Source organism: Pomacea canaliculata, linkage group LG4, assembly GCF_003073045.1.
Source record: "Pomacea canaliculata isolate SZHN2017 linkage group LG4, ASM307304v1, whole genome shotgun sequence".
Taxonomy (NCBI): Eukaryota; Metazoa; Mollusca; class Gastropoda; order Architaenioglossa; family Ampullariidae; genus Pomacea; species Pomacea canaliculata.
Genome location: NC_037593.1, coordinates 11,034,509 through 11,051,071, shown reverse-complemented (window position 1 = coordinate 11,051,071; position 16,563 = coordinate 11,034,509). Strand labels below are relative to the sequence as shown.

The 16,563-nt window shown below is 39.0% G+C and overlaps 3 protein-coding genes across 3 annotated transcripts; all 3 read right to left on the bottom strand.

Moving 5' to 3' along the window:
- Positions 1-949: 949 nt before the first annotated feature.
- On the bottom strand, positions 950-3,815 carry LOC112561620 (C-type lectin domain family 4 member K-like). Its single transcript, XM_025234202.1, has 3 exons — positions 3,128-3,815; positions 2,488-2,667; positions 950-2,043 (listed from the first exon to the last, which is right to left on the bottom strand). Exons 1-3 carry the CDS (start codon positions 3,393-3,395, stop codon positions 1,841-1,843), a joined length of 651 nt encoding a protein of 216 aa, XP_025089987.1. The 5' UTR covers positions 3,396-3,815; the 3' UTR covers positions 950-1,840.
- A 161-nt stretch (positions 3,816-3,976) lies between these two features.
- On the bottom strand, positions 3,977-7,090 carry LOC112561621. The gene is made up of 6 exons (XM_025234203.1): positions 7,063-7,090; positions 5,937-6,007; positions 5,225-5,420; positions 4,963-5,098; positions 4,493-4,620; positions 3,977-4,082 (listed from the first exon to the last, which is right to left on the bottom strand). The coding sequence occupies exons 3-6, from the start codon at positions 5,351-5,353 to the stop codon at positions 4,014-4,016; spliced, it is 462 nt and encodes a 153-aa protein (XP_025089988.1). The 5' UTR covers positions 5,354-5,420; positions 5,937-6,007; positions 7,063-7,090; the 3' UTR covers positions 3,977-4,013.
- A 2,401-nt stretch (positions 7,091-9,491) lies between these two features.
- On the bottom strand, positions 9,492-13,456 carry LOC112562969. The gene is made up of 6 exons (XM_025236613.1): positions 13,237-13,456; positions 12,614-12,749; positions 12,097-12,221; positions 10,944-11,792; positions 10,163-10,339; positions 9,492-9,841 (listed from the first exon to the last, which is right to left on the bottom strand). Exons 4-6 carry the CDS (start codon positions 11,359-11,361, stop codon positions 9,699-9,701), a joined length of 738 nt encoding a protein of 245 aa, XP_025092398.1. The 5' UTR covers positions 11,362-11,792; positions 12,097-12,221; positions 12,614-12,749; positions 13,237-13,456; the 3' UTR covers positions 9,492-9,698.
- Between the last annotated feature and the right edge of the window lie 3,107 nt (positions 13,457-16,563).

Here is a 16,563-nt window from a genome sequence, read left to right as displayed (position 1 = left end):
GATATTAGGCCAATATTTGTTACAGTGTTTAGTGTCAAAACAGAGTGAGCCTGTCAAATCTTTGTGTTGCTTGTAACCTATAGATGAAAGCTGATGATGCAGATGAGGCTCCTAAGCTGTTTACATACATATTTTTTTATTAAATAGATCAAACTAAATAAAAATAATGTATGTACAGACTGTTGCGGCACTGTCTCTATTGCTAATCCACTATTTTTACACACCCACTGCAGCGTGAAGTAAGAAAACACATTTAAACAGGAAGCAAAACAGAATCTGGACAAGCTGGGATCAAGCCAACACGCAGATTCTCAAAACAGAAAAGCCTAAAATAATCCTCACCTACCAGCAACACAACTCAGGTGTGTCTGACAGCCGCCTGACAGAACAAAGGAAACCTCCACCCACTCAATTCATGTAGGGTACTTTGTTTACCAGGGATTGAGGACAGCACATGTTTGACAAGTGAGATAGTCCACGTGGTGCTTTTACAGTCTTTGTGGATGTTGTATCGGTCCATCGCTAACGACTGGAGGTAATTATATACGGTTATCCACAGCTTGTATTTTCTACAGGTGAGACATGTTGTTCTACCTTCATGACTTCCTGTCTGATTGACTTCTACTCCCATTCACCCACTGAGTTAGTAGCTGGCCCCTACATCCTTGTGCTGTGTGTCATCAATAGCATCCCGGTAATGTTGGTACATTCACCGACCTTAGGTCCACTTGGCTGGTACTGACCCTCCACACAGCAACAACTTGCATGAGGAGTGTTCATTGCTTTCTTACCTCAACACATAAAATGTTCACACACACACATAGGAGGTGAGGAGGATCACATTGCTTAAGACTAACTGAGATTTCCTTCACACACACACACACAAGCACTCATCCATGCATTCTCAGTCACAGAACTTCAAAAATTAGATAGAAAAGTATAAGCTGTATTGTAACATTTATTGCTCGATTGACACGGTAAGAACATTATTTGTAGGTATATATATATATGTCGCTATTTTTAAACATCTGTAAAACTAAGAAACTAAGTCCTTTACAATCTCTAGACTCAGCATATAGCTACTACAGTCAATGAATAAAAATACTGCGTTAATATAGAATTGTGTGTGTGTGTGTTTGGTGTAACGATCCAGCTATAAATGAGATTTAAATAGAAAGTTTTCTAGTTCATGGTGACAATATGGTGTATTCACATGATGTAACCTTTTAAAAAGCAGACCACCTATACATGTGGTTGAAGCAGTGCTTGCACACTTGGTCTATGTGCACATTTGCATAATGAATGAGACATAGTTGAGAAGACTGACAAAAGTTGTTGGCCCTTTTTTATTTACAGCATATAGCTACATCTCATTGGGGCAAACACAATATGAAAAAATAGTGAACAGGAATGTAAGCTATAATTTTTATTACAATACTTCTGGCTGAATGAAACGATGTTTTTAGTGTGATGGTAGTTTGCACTAAAACTAGTTTCTGTTAGGTTCTATAATCTGTGACCACATGAAGGTCTTCTAAATCTGTCTTTTCTGTAAAACTGTGGCTGGTAAAACTTGGGTGGGGAGTTTTATACATCCTTTATAGACAATATTCGCAATCTGATTTATTAAAAAAGTGTGAAACTCCTTTCCAGCTATGATCCATTAAACAAGTTTGTAAAACATATTAATTTTCAGCAATTTCATCATCTGAGTTTATTTGCAGGAGTAGGCATTCGGAATGTTTCACACCTCAAAGGTTCAGCAGTGTGGCTCTATAACGTTGATTTATTTAAAAGTATTCACAAATATGCGGGCGCGGTGCCAAGCAATTGTTGTCGTTCAGGTCTTAGATAGTTGCATATTGATGTACATTTCCACACAATCTTCGTTATTATTCGCATCATTTGGCTCCAGCTGATTCCAAAGTTCCGAGGAAGTAGGCAAAGGAGTTCCATCGTTCCAGGTGAAAGTTCCCTCAGTTGAGATGTCAGTGGCTCCCACCCAGTAGTTTAGCGTGTTATAAAAGGAAGGCACAGTTATTCCTGTGGAGGGAAGAACCTTTATTGACAATTATTACTGCCTCGTAGTTAAATATCTAAATAACAGTACTGTACCTGGTTGCTGCTGTCAAAAAGGAAAAATGGACCCTGACACACAGCAGCTACCTGCTGGTGTCACAACATTGTCACAGCAAGAGACTTACAAAAGTTAAAAGGCATTCATTACCTTCAACATTACCTTTATCAAAAGCCCTCATTTTTCTCGGGAGGATAGTTTTATGAGGACGGTGCTCATCTCATGTCCTTGGCTGTCTTACCTTCTTCTCCATCTCCGAAGAAGCCAGGTCTCCATGTCACAGCCGACAACTGACAGTATGTTTCGGTTTAAATGCTGCTAAAAACACGAGGATAACAACCAACATACGCCACTACCACCACCACCATCACCACTACCACGACACCTCGCTATGTTTGAAAAGTGCTTACCTGCTGCTGTCAAAACATCGCGAAGTACCGGCGCGTCGACGTCACGTGACTTGAGGATCAGCAGGTGACCCCCGCTAGCCGCACAGTTGGCCTGGGCAGTCTGGTAGTCCGCCTCCACCCCGCTGACGTTCATGCAGCGTCCACTTGTTAGTGAGTGACCCGTTTTAAATACACACAGGCCTGCACAACAAGCCTAAAGGTCAGACATTGAATTTCAAGAATCTACTCACAATGTCCTGTAAATAATCTAAACGATACCGAAGCTCGTCCCATTGGCCAAGGAGATAAATAACTCCACAGTAATAACAAAACTCAAAACTCATAGTCTCGGCCTTCCAGGAGGATAGTGTATCCAATTACAAAATATTCTGTTGCTTTTCTTTGAAACATAAAATAATGGAATAAAAAATAATGAAATGCTAATTCAGACTTTCCAATCTCTGTTCAATAATTAGAACAAATGTTGGAGTAAGGTGCGAGTCACAAACAAACCAAAACCATGATAGTGTTCAGAAAATGGGTTTGATAATACGACATTAATGTATTTATGTTTACATAATAATGAAACCATCAAGCAGTGACAGACAAATGTAATTACATTCATGTAACTGCTTATGTAAACATTTAAATTGTGACTTACTCTCTCTGAGTGACTCTGTCGTTTTGAACAAGCCTTCCACGTCTGACCACACATCGGCAATGGACTGGGTACTGTTGGTCACGTGACTGGTCAAGGCGTCTTTAATGTCCGACACGTTTTGTTCAAGCGCCGAGATCTGAGCGGTAGTTTTCAGGTCGAGGCTGGCCAGTGCCAGATAATAATCTGACAAGTTTTCAGGCATGATGGTAGTCAAATCCGACAGTTGTAGACTGACATTTCTCTCTATCGTCGATAATTTATCGCCCATTGTTGTTCGAAGCTCATTAATTTTTTTCTTCGACTCTCCTTATCCAGGTCAGCAATTGTTTGCTAGTTCGCTGACTGGTAATCGTCTGCCGCCTGGGAGATTTCTTCCAATCGCGTCTGGACCGCCTCCTGAGAGTTGTTAGCGTTGGTCTCCAGTCTGTCCACAACGTCCGCCAGCCTGGACAAGTCATCGGTGACCTGTAGCCGAAACTCCTCAAACGACTCCATCAGCTTCGTCTCCAGCTGAAGTCCGATATCAGCGCTGTCGTTTCTAACATCGCTTAAGTCTTTCTTCAACTTGTCCTCCAGGTCCTCAACTCTGCTCATGTAAAGCGTCGAGCTGGTCGCACTTGGCTTGTCGCTGCACCAGCTGCGCTATCGTGGCCACCCCGCTCTGACTCTCAGACTCTTGCAGCTCGCGCGCGCCGCATGTCCAGGACTTGTTGCTGAAGGTGAGCGAAGCTGATCTAGAGAGGACAGTCCACCTTCCTGACCTCCTCTACCGTGTCGTCTGCACGTCACCGGCGCGCACTGTCTGAGTGGCGACTGCGGTCCAGACAGCAAAAGTCGGGGGCGCGACAGTCCAGTGACAACAGTAGTCGCCGGAATACCGCACTACTCAAAGGTAAATCCAGGTAGAAGATCTGTCTTCGAATCCGTCACTGGGTAATATGTTACCACGTGTATCCTGTGTATATACATATATGGAAAACAGACTGCATCTCCTATCAAATCTTTTGGAAAGGAAAGTTAAACTTTTGGGTTGGGCATATACTTTAAGCACAAGTAAGGAAATCGTTCTAGCATTAGGAAAAATTTACAAGCCTTTACAACAAACAAATACAGAATTCTACTTTGCTTTCAAAGATAGTAACATGCATATTTAAACATTCTATGTATTAATCAAAGATAGGTATATTAGTTAAAGGTCTATAAAACTAAGTACTGATCTTCTGTCACACAGCAAGTGTTGCTCATGTGAAGGAAGAAAGGACAATAAACAAGGTACAAGTTTAAGTTTTATAGAATTTAAACTTCCAAGTATTTACTACCAGACGGGTTCAGCAAACATTTTTCATATCAGTACCACCACCCTACCTTCCATAGAACAGAGACCCGGGGAAATCCCAGAGATGTAAAGTTGCCGCATGTCAGACGTACAGAGTTGTTTGTTGGTGACAAAAGTTTGTTAACGGCTAGGGTTCCGTCAATAGTCTCGGGAGGCTCTGCAAAAACAAAAATAAAACTAGGAAAAATATTTCCACACGTAAAAATGTCGTATGGTTTTCATATTGTCTTCGCTATGTATTCTCAAAACATTGCAAGGTTTTCTGTCAAAGCTATTGTCAAACAATCAATAAATGATTTTTCTTACTGTTTTACCTATGCATTTTCAGGGATAAACATTTTTATTACATTTCATTCCTTTAAATTTTCTTTATACAGTCTTCTTCTATTTTAATTGACTTTAAAAAGAATTTAAGGTTGCGTTACTTTCTCCGTCTACCCCTAATTTGCTTGACACTTTTCTTTAGTTGATTTTCATGAGACTTCTTATCATACAATACCGCTGATCACTAATCTCAGGCTGCGCTGGATATGTCTGTCTTCGGGCTGTTGGATCTCCACGCGATATTTCCCGAGGTCGTCTGGAGTCAGACTGCTGAGAGTGACTCTTCCATCATCTTCCACGATCAGTCGGTCCTGGACACACATTTGCCGGTGATTGTTTTACATTAATTCCTTCCCTCCCTCACTCAATCCATCCATCAATCAGTCAGTCAATTAATCCATCCATCAATCAATAAATTAATCAATCAATTAACTTACCTGGAACTGCCCAGTGGCCGGTACCGACGAACTTGCCAGCGACTCTCCCCCGCGAGAGACAAAAACGTGAAGAACGGTAACTCCGAGGTCTGGCTCGTTTAGTGTCAGATTGCTTCCCTTGCACCGCATGAGGACACTGGCTTCTCCTACCTCTGCTTCAGGTACATGTCCGTACAACTGGGTAGTAGAGAGACTCCTGGAACATTTACAGTGTAATGATACTTCATTCTGTAGTTTAGTAGATAAAACAATCTAATAACTTGTTTTGTTAGGAATCCATAAGGAAAAATTTAAAACAAAATAAATGAAAATTATTCTAAAAATTAAAAATAGAAAAAGCTTTTTTTGAAAAGCTCTTCTTTTTTGTCAAAAGTGGTTTTGTTCTTTCTAACCTATGTTAATATATTATTACGATCAAACGTCTGTCATTCAATTAATGTATAAGAAAAATACGATTCAGAGCTTTTAAATCAATAAAATATTTATCTGACTGTGGCAATCGCTTAAATTCCAATGTGCTTATGTCTGCCAGTTTGTTGTTTTTTGAAGAGGAAGCCAGACCAGTGGAGAAAATTTTTTTTTTGCATATCAAGACCAAGTTGAGTTTGTAGGATGCCTTGAGAGAATGAAAGATTGCCTTCTGTTGAACAAGAACGCCATTGTACAAATCAGAATAATACTACATTGTGCATGTGCAGCTACAGAAACTCACCCGAGATACAGGATAATAACATGTAGACCACACCCATTCCTGCCGTGGGATGAGTTACCGATGTCCGTGCGCTAAAATGACATTACACACAGACACACAAGGTTACCAACACAAAGTAGTATCATGCTGTCTGTCTGTTTGTCTGCCTGCATGTATTATTACGAAGTTTTACATAATAATGTCAACTCCGTTGATCTAAAACTGACAAATAAACCCAGATAGCTCTACATGCAGCTGACTTCCCGCCATATTGGTACTCGTGAGGTTATCTGGGTAATTCCATATCATTGGAATATATATATATATATATTTTATATTTTTGTTTCTCATAATGTGAATATCGAATCGTTTTGTTTTCTTGAATTGCTGTAGTTTTTTTTAAGCTATTTCAAAAGATAAATGTTATACATCTGCTCATTTTTTTTGCTGGTATATATGACAATTTGAGTATAAGATGGATGCATAATAACTGTAGGAACTCTTATTGCAGAGCGCGCAAGTTCTGTCCAGCAGTTTTAGATCAACAGTAAAAACTTCTCTCGACATCCCTGTCTTCATGGGGACATCGCCTTCACGACTGGTGCACGCGCTGCGGTAGGAACGTCAAAGGTTAAAGGTTAACCAGCCTGTAAGGGGTACAAGGTCGACCTGATCTCTTGCCGATATTTGAAAAAAAAAATGTGCACGACTTCCATCACTACAGAACGCAAAATTAACAAAAGAAACTTTCAAGATATAGTTATTTAACAACAGAAATAGATCGGATTTTAAAAGCGTAGGTCGCTACTTGAAAGACACATCACCAGACATTACTAGCTATTTGGCAACATGATTTATTCATTAATGTTTTACCTAAAGCCACTTTTCTCAACCAAGGCGCACTAACACGCACGCACACACACTCAAAAGTGCACGAGCACACGCATCAATTAAATGCACCTTATTATCATTTAAACCGACACACACACATGCACGCGCACGCACTTATGCACACATACAATTTTCAAACAGAGCAAAATAAACAGACAAAGAAGACTGACTATCACAGATTTTAAATGCATAAATTAATGCATTTAATAAAAAAATGCCTTTAAATAATTTATAAATAGAAATGTCTTTAACTCACGTTTTCATGGAGCGATGTCCCACAGCGTCTGTCACATTAAAGGACAACTCGCACACTGTCGCGCTCACAAGGATTATCAACACTGAAAGGAACCTGGGACCAGCTGCATAGCATGTCACTAAGTTGGAAGGCTAAGGTGAAGCTGTAGCTAAAGTCCTCTTGCAATACTTTGAATCGTGTTAAGACTTGCAGCTAGCACCTAGCGAAGTTGTGTGCACCTGGGCCCAGCTCTACCCTAGCCTTCACCTTGCCTCACATCAGTCAAAACACTATTATGTTCCTCTCAATGTTAGTGTTTCTCGGTACAGACACTGAAAGGAAAGTACGTGTTTACCACGTAACATCTAAAAGTGAGAGTAAACATGTTAGAATGGGGTCGTTCATCAAAATTGCTATTACATAGATTTTTTTTTTCTCGTGTTGCCTATTTTAAAAGCACAGAAGTCGCTTGTGGAGATCACTTTTTTCTGGAAAAAGTCTTTAGAAATAAGATTTTTGTGCTCCACCCAGCATACGACACCAACCACACCACCTGGGATAAACACTCATCAACTTTCGTTAGTTGTTACTCCCGGGCTGATTTGCACAACATATTTCAAAATATTAAAACTGTGTTTTAGAAGCAAATGTTTTTAAGTTGTTTCAAAGTTTTGCACAAACGGTTTAGATTCATTTCTCTCATCCAGTACAAACTGTCCGTCTATCTATTCCTCTTTGTGCATCAGGTTGCACATAAGGCCTCAACCAGAGTCCGCCACCGATGTCGATCTGAAACATACCCATGTCCAGCCCTTTCCTTTCATCTCCCTTTCCACTGTTCTTCTCCAAACAAACTGTCCGTGCTGTGTTTTTATTTCTTTGCTGGTTCCTGCCCTGACTATTTCTCTGAACTTTTCTTCCACTTCATTCCAGCTAGACAACACCGCTCCTCGTCTGATGACCGTATCCTAACTATTCCTGTCACCAGAATAACAACATATGGCAACATGACTTTTTAAGTTGTTTTGCAGCGAAACAATGGAACTCTCCCTTTTTCCATATCCGCCACCTACCCACTATTGAATCCTGAAAACACACCTCTTCGGTGAACATTACTCCTAACACCCTTTCCATAAATGCAAGTCCTTTTTCATACCCTTCTCTTCTCGTCTTCCTTTTGCAATATCATGTTACTCTCAGCTCTTGGTTTTGTTATTTAGTTCTTTGCGTTTTCTGTATTTGATTTTAGTATAGTTTTTATTCTTTTATAGTTTATATCCTGTTTATTTGTTTGTTTTCCTGTCCCTCGTATGCTGTCCATGTCTCGTTCTTGTTCTTAAGCTCTAACAGCATGCTCCTTAGGAGTGTGAGTATGCGCTTTATAAATTTAGCATTTATTATTATTTTAAGAACGATTTTCTCCTCTAAATTTAAAACAGTTTGGAGCTATTCTAAACTCTCTGAAATCATTTTTAAAGTGTTTTAGTGACAATTACAATGGCGATCTTGAGTAATCAGACCAACCAAAATCAGCTTTAAAGGTAGAATATTGAATTTTGTACTGTTAATTTGACCGTGCTCAGTTCTGGCAAGTCCATCATCACTTTTTTCGGCGTTCTTTGACGGTGACGGCAGTGTCCCTTTCGCCCCCGAAACGTCTGGTCACCTACATGGAGGTGTGGAGGTGGATGCTGTCTGTCTGCCAAGACTAACGCTAGTCTCTTGCCATCTTCTCCGCTGTTAGTCTCGACGAGCCTAAACAAAAAATGTGACTAAGCCGGAAGCTTTGTAGTCTCATGCCTCGTTTTAGAAATCGTCTGTTAGCAGTCCAGAAATACAAGTTCGTGCCCATACTAAGGTCGGTCAGCAGTAAAGACTATGGAGTTGTGAGCGAGATTTTCGTGCAATGTTGTAATTCAATCTTCAAATACAAAAGTTAACAAAATTAAGAAGTTATTCATGTCCTGTTTATATACAATTTATTTTATTGTTGTGAGAAGTTAACTTTTTTTTTGTTCAGCAACGTTATCATAGTGACTGCTGACTGGCAAGTTTGTTGGGACAAGTAACTGGCATTGTGATTAATATCATAGGACAAGAGTTGGTGGTTCTGTATCTACAAAGTACTTTGATTGATGTTTTAAACAAATATTCTAATAAAAGGTTTAGGGACTGGATTTCTTGTATCCTTCCTTACCCATCCTTTAAATGTATCATTGGTTTTATCAGCAAAGTTTGTTCTTTCTCTTTCTCATATACGCACACTCTGTCCGTTCCCGTCCTCATCGAAGTGTGTGTGTGTGCTCGCATGCATATATTCTCTACTCCAAGGTTTATTACATTTTTATGGTTCACACCATCAGCTCAACTAGCGCCTTGAAGCTAACCTCACTTATTTTCATGTTTCTTGTGTTATTTTTGTAGTGAAAATTCACTACTTACAATACTCCCTTATTTGTGATTTATTTATACTTTATCTGTATGGTAAGTAATTATGCAAGTTTAAGGAAGCATGTGCAGAATTTTATAGCACATACAGTTGTGCATACTGCTGTCTACAGATCAATTTCACAAACGAAGTCCAAAACCCTGAACAAATATAGTCATTAAAAACCAGAGAGTCAAAGTAGCAAGCATGAACACAATCCTCTCTCTCTTTATAATCGTCTGGTTGAGCATTCATCCAGAGGTCTGAGTCTGTAGGTAGGAGTGTCCATCAGTCCAGACGAAGGTACCCTCCGTTTAATGTCGTCAGCGCCCATCCACACACAGTTTGCCCACTGGCTGTCCAGGTGTTTCCCTGTAACAAGTTTGGAATGAATCTGTGTAGACCTTTTTCATGAACTCTTCCTAGATATAAATACATGTACAGGCAAATTATTTTCTTAATTTTTTTCTACCAACATCCATTTTAGGTTATAAACAATTATATTTTGCGATTCCAGAATCACTACATAAGACAGTGGAACTAATAATGAAAAAAATAAAAATGATAAAATGCTGTAAACAAAGAAATAAACGCAAAAATTAAATAAACCACTAAGACAAATAAACCCAGTACTAAAATAGGGCGATGCACGTTTCGTTAAGTTGCTATAGCAACACTGACCCCGTGACCTACCCTGCTTGGCCAGGAAATCAAGAAAGGGCTGGACGTCCTGTGCACGTGACTTCAGATGCACCAGATGACCCTTGTCTTCTCTACAGACTCTCTCTGCCTGAGCATAGTGATACTTGAGAGGATAGAACTTCCAACACCGTCCTTCATACAGGGTATACCCCTTATCCTGGCAACGAGCTGCAAGTTGATATTAGGACTTGGTAAGTGTCATAAAACACCATTACTATTTTTTTTTTAGAAAAAAAACTTGTTTTGAACTCTTTTTAAAAAAATTGCTGTCAAACAATTCGAATACGAAAGATTAAAATAAACAGGAAAAAGGAGAGTTTACAAAAGTTACGGGCTCAACACACAGCACAAGACTAAGCAGTCAATGCCGAAAGCTTGAAATTTTGTAGCAATTTCACATGAAGGAAAAGAGTGTATTTGTATATACATCTGTATATATTATATTGATGACAGTAATATGCCAATATGACTGATATAGAAAGATCTTTTTTTCGTTCAGTTTACATTATTGGATTAAACATAGTAGATGTTTCTCAGAAGACAAAGGCCAAACAAAACTTTCACCTACAGTATAAACACATTATGACACAGAATGTCTTATAATAAATAGAACAGTGGCTTGAAACAACTAATTTGCAGTATTTTAAAGTGATAAACAATGGAATTCAAGTGCAATGCAAGTAAACGGAAAGAGAAAAGGGAATTACAAATTTGTTATCTATTTCCGACTGAGTACTTATATAGTAACTGGGCTAGTATAGAAACCTCAAACCTCTCATAAGCGACGAAAGAGTCAGTTGTGCAGTCTGATTAAGCTCCACTGTTTTCCCATCGAGCACCTGCAAGATATTTTCAATGGCTATTACTTTATTCCTGATCTCCGATACCCAAGTGTCTGTTTTTGTTTCGAGGGCAACCAAGATCTTTGCAATTGTCGAGAAGTTGCTCTTGAGATCGTTCAGCTGGTCTGCTGTCTTGGACGTCCACGTCTCCGTTAAACTGCTTTTTATCTGTTTTAGTTCGTTCGACATCAAGGACATCCAGGCTTCTGTCTTGCGTTGTTGTTCATTCATTGCTTCCGTCAGGACCTCTAGTTTATCTGTTTGTCTGTCAATCTTGAGACAATGAGTACTGACCGATTTATTAAAGGTTTCGATGCTGTCTTGAATTTTGGAACCAAATTCGTCCATCGTCTTGTTCAGATTGTACAGATATTTGATATCTTCTTCTGTTTTGTGGACATTATTACTTTCTCCTGAAAAGTTAGCTGCTTTGTCAGTGCAAACATCTCGCTGGGCACGTGGTGCTTCTTCAACTCTGTAGTATATGGCGGTCACGCCTCTTGCAAGTTGTCACGTCGGTGTGTCTTGTCTAACTCTTGAACAACATTAATGAAATTCTTCACTGATTCATCAGTCGTGACTCTGTCCTTGCTGCCACTCGGCAGGTCGACTGCTGCACATTGTCTGAGAGGTGACTGGTCGTCAAGACAACATTCGGTGGGACCACGACAGTCAAGCTGACAACAGTAGCGACCAGATTTGGCAACTTCCACAGGTAAGTCAAGTGTAAAGTACTGTTCTGTGAATCCTGTACTGGCCAACAGCTGACTCGTTGGATCCTAAACATTTCAATAAGTATAGTTATGTTTTACAGGTAGAATCGATTTTGTAATAGTTACAATTATATTGTTAGTTGTTAATACACTTTGGTCTTACTTGCGATTGTGTGTGTGTGTGCGAGAGAATGTGATGTGTGGTATGTCTTTGGTTTGTGCATTGTTGTTGTTGTTGTTGTTGTTGTTGTTGTTGTTGTAAATTTCTCCTTTCCTTCCTTTCCTTCTCTCTTTCCATTTTTCATACTGTGCTTCTATCTTTGTGTATTTTAACTTAGGGCAACATACCATTAGTTCATCCATAACTGACCTTCCAGATGGCTGAAACAGGAGGATAGCCCAGTGATGTGAAAGTCCCACACATCAGACGGATGACTGTGTCATTATAGGAGTTAGCCATGATCATCAGCTTCCCGTCAACGGTCTCTGGTAGCTCTGTGGACAAACTTGTTTTATCTACCTACTGTTCAGCAAACTAGAAAAAACAATGATGAAACTATTAATATTTTTGCTATTTTACCAAGTAAGTATGTTTAATTTATTGTTGTAATAGTTTAAAGACTAATATTTGCATATTAGTAAATTTAAATATTCAATTTATACTGACAGGTAAATATATCAATACTGTTTACTTGCTTGCATTTAGCAACAGGTAATTAGCTAACCCCTTTCAATAACGGAGCTTTTTAAAATCTTTCACAAAAATGACAGAGATTAGAAGATATATACGTATTAATAAAGTTTTTTCAAATATATTTTTGCTTAAAAGTCAGTTAATTAAAGCAGTTCCTCCGTCTTTACACATTTCTTCTAGTTCGCTGTCTTACCTCCTATCACTAGTCTGATGTTGTGTGTTCTTGTCTCGTTATCAGATATTTTCACATCAACACGGTATAAGCCATGATCGCTGGAAGAGAGGTTGGTCAGAATCACACCTGAGTCAGCGGTCACAAGCAGACGATCCTGCACATATGAAATGTGTTTACACTATTTTGTTTGTTAAACTGAGCATACATATCTTTCTCATTTTTGTCTCTGCATCTTTTTTCATTTTTGTATTATCTCTGTCTTCACGTTTTCCCATGGTATAACAATCCTATGGTGTCTGCTGTTAAATCTTGATGATGTAAATTTATTTTGTATGTGCGTCTACACGCGCATGTATTATACGTTTGGGGATTTTTTTTTCCAATTAACATGTAACTTACTTCAAAGAAACGATGTTATGGTACATTAGCATCAAGTTTAGAATAAAGAATAAAACAACTTTATTGCTTTGTGTCCAAAAAAATAAATAAATAAATAAATAGAAAAAAAAGACTTGGGTATCCATACGTGAATCATAAATTATTTCTGAAAGTTATTTTAGCTTTAAAGCGAAAAAAATCATTTATATGTCAGTCGGGACATTCATTCCAGCCAGTCATCCAGACAAAAACAAACGTTTAACCTTCAGCTCCCTGTGGCCGGCACGGATGTGCTTGCTACGGATTCGCCATTGCGAAACACAAAGACGTGCTGGCCAAACTTGGCTCCCGCAACACCAGGTTGTCTCCTTTACATCTCGTGGCTACACCCACAGTATTTTCTGGTGTCACCTCACTGGACGCCCAACATATCCACTCCATATGCGAAGACATGGACCCCTATAGACCAATGGATATCTCAAGATCGTTTACTTGTGTACCTAAAGAATAATAACTTTCCTACCCAAATTACCAATAGCAACTTGCAGTCTATTAAACTAATTAATTAAACTTAATTATTAAGCTAAGCATATATACTCACATTCTCTTGATTTTACTAAGAGCTGTATACACAAATAACTGTTGACACACATACTTCGCCTTATTTCTCAAGCAAGGCCTTTGTAAAAGAACTTCTGCTGTCACTATTCACATGAAGAGGATCAGAGGACGATGCGAGCTTTTGTGTTGATGGAGCGACATAAGGTGGCATTTTTAGGCTAAAGAGGTATGGCTTTTGCTAAAAGAAATACGTAATTGGCTCTGACTAATTATTTGTATTATCTGTCTTCTATATTAAACTAAGAGATCGTACAATTACAGATATTTGTGTCCTACCGTACTCACCGAGACTTGAGGGCGACGGCAAGTGCGATTAAAGTCATTCCTGCTTGCACGCCTGGAGTTGACTCACGTGTGGGGCGAGCTCATGCTCTCTTTATACGTCCAGCCCCGAGGCTTCCAAACATGCATGCACTCACAGATATACACAGTGGACAGTTGTGCCTAGGGTTAGACCCTCTTAGGCAGGTCAAGAGCCTGGATCGAGAATCGCTTTCCGGCATCTGTCAGCGAGAGTCATAACTAGCAAGTCTCTGCAGCAAGAGATGAGAATAGTTCCCCTGTTCCATTGTACGGTTTGTCAAGTAGATGTTTACAGCAAGGGCATTACATAATTATGCAATGGTCCGGCCACCGAATGGCGCACGTGGATTTCTTTCCTTCCTTAGCGTGACCCGGGGTAGGGTATTGCTGTTTCTTGCCTATTCGAAGTACGAGACAAATACTATAATCGTTGACATTAATGTATTAATCGGTTAAATAAACCATCTTCGCAATTCTTATAACACTTCAAAGTTTTGGCCGTCTGTGTGTGTGTGTGGCCTCAATCACAACAAAATCCCCGGATAGTATTTTTATCATTACACATTTTTATTTCACTCACTCTGTGTGTTTGATAGAATTTTGTAATCGATTTTTATCCAAAAGACACATAGAAAAGGAGAGGCAAAAGCATTAGGACAAATTATCGATGGAGACAGAAGTCGAGAAACGTCTGCGATAATAATAACAACAACAAAGTAAGAAAAGTTAGTCACTAGCATTTTATTTGCTGTCAAGCAATAAACCACCAAGTCGGAACACATTATTTTTTAGACGTATCCTGTAGATTGAAGTCGATTATTCTGTAAATCCACTAAGCTGCTGTTGTTTAAAACAGTAATCATTTCGAGCATAAAATTTGTAAGATATAGTGAAAAGCTCTCTCACGCTGATGTTACTAGATTGTTTCAGCTTTAATGCCAAAGCAATGCACAGTGATCACTATAGGTTGCACTGTCCAAAACAACAACAACAACAAAACAAAACCAAACCAAACCAAAAAATAAATAAATAAAAATCCGAGCAAAACACAAAACAACCAAAAGGGTAGGACCGAATACGCATTATATGTTCTTAGTTCCATAATTTGAAAGGATGTTAACACCAGTTCTCCTTGTATAGTCATTGGTTGTTAAGGATTTTACAATCAAACCATTGATACTAGTCCTCAAAGCTTGATGTTGCTATGTCAATAAAGCTCTGGTGTATGTTTCCACACGAACAAATTGATCCCTATGGACTCGTAATGGAGGTGTTGCCGTCCATCTGTCCTTCACATCCACAGCTTGCTATCCTAATTCACCACACAGTCTATACGAACTTTTACACGAAAATCACTCCTTACCGTATTTCTTCATCAAATAGTGTTGTTTTAATACACCGACGACAGATTAGGGTCACATGACATCGACTGCAGCATAAGATTTTATTAGGAGAAACATGTTTGTAGTTCTATTTTGTGATCTGTAAAACTTATGTTTAATTATTAACTAAACTGTACTAAAATTGGCGAAAGCTTTCTTCGATCCTCTAATTCTTAAAAGAAATATTCAAAGTTAGACCGCCCTAATCTTTAATTATTGGTATAAGGGAGATAACTCCACTTTCACAATTAGGTTACGGTTGTGTCCCCCAAAGTGTGCACCTTGCTGGGTTTATACAGATTATGTTTTGGTGAGCAATTCTGTTGCAATGAGTGTCCATCTATGTCCACTGTATTTCCACTAATGGTATCCTTACACCAGATGCAGCATCATATGTAATAATGATAAGAACACTGAAACTTATTGTTTTTGAGTCCAGCATCCATTATTCTTTTGTTTTTCTTCTTAGTATAGCGCTTTTAGCCCACCGTTAGTGGTGGTAATAAGCACTTTACAAATCAATTTTTATTATTATATGGCATCTAACTGATGTGTGCAAACTGAACATTCCTGCAACAAAGATCGACCTGGGCTACACTAGTCCCAAATACTTCACAAGCATCACTTAGACTTGAAACAGCACAGAGCGCCAAAATACAAGCAACAGATTACTCTAGAAAAACAGGAAACATAAATGTTACAGATTCATGAGAAAGAAAAAAATGTTGAAGGAAGTGTGGAGTAAAGTCAACATTACCAATTTTTAGAGTATTCACAATATTCAAATTTCAGATATCATTCTTGAGCCACAACAAAAGCACGTGCTACCCTCCAATTATTTTCGTTATCACTGCAAAGTTGACAGAACCACTAGTTCCTTCAATGGATGGAATATCTGCAAAATAAGATTCAGCAGAAATCCACATACTTGAATACTAAAGGAACTGGATAGTGGTTGTAGCACTGGCTGGCATCTGAATTGAGAGCACGCTGGTTCAATGCCCGATTAGCGCAGCAAACTTCTCCCAGTCAACCCAGCTGGCGAGAATGGGTACCTGACTCCATAGAGGGGTGGGGAAAGTAAGGTAGCAAGGGATAGATGGGAACCACCATCTGGCCCTGAAAAAAGTAATGTCTCTAACACAGCCCACAAGGACCTGAAAAGATTTGGGGATTACCTTTACCACAAAATTCCTGTACATTAGTGAATTTAGAAAAAACCCTAGATTATGTGCTGTATTACCTGATTACTGCATGCATTAATTCTCGGCTGTCCCTTTTCTC

Excerpts from the sequence above, each read along its gene's own strand:
- LOC112562969 (XM_025236613.1), bottom strand. The coding sequence starts at position 11,361 with ATGGACGAATTTGGTTCCAAAATTCAAGACAGCATCGAAACCTTTAAT. Across the intron at positions 10,340-10,943 it reads TCTTTCGTCGCTTATGAGAG|CTCGTTGCCAGGATAAGGGG; the intron begins GTTTGAGGTTTC and ends ATCAACTTGCAG. Across the intron at positions 9,842-10,162 it reads TGATTTCCTGGCCAAGCAGG|GGAAACACCTGGACAGCCAG; the intron begins GTAGGTCACGGG and ends AACTTGTTACAG.
- LOC112561620 (XM_025234202.1), bottom strand. The coding sequence starts at position 3,395 with ATGGGCGATAAATTATCGACGATAGAGAGAAATGTCAGTCTACAACTG. Across the intron at positions 2,668-3,127 it reads GACAGAGTCACTCAGAGAGA|GCCTGTGTGTATTTAAAACG; the intron begins GTAAGTCACAAT and ends CTTGTTGTGCAG. Across the intron at positions 2,044-2,487 it reads CGATGTTTTGACAGCAGCAG|GAATAACTGTGCCTTCCTTT; the intron begins GTAAGCACTTTT and ends TTCCCTCCACAG.
- LOC112561621 (XM_025234203.1), bottom strand. The coding sequence starts at position 5,353 with ATGCGGTGCAAGGGAAGCAATCTGACACTAAACGAGCCAGACCTCGGA. Across the intron at positions 5,099-5,224 it reads CGGCCACTGGGCAGTTCCAG|GACCGACTGATCGTGGAAGA; the intron begins GTAAGTTAATTG and ends ATGTGTGTCCAG. Across the intron at positions 4,621-4,962 it reads CCTGAGATTAGTGATCAGCG|AGCCTCCCGAGACTATTGAC; the intron begins GTATTGTATGAT and ends TTGTTTTTGCAG.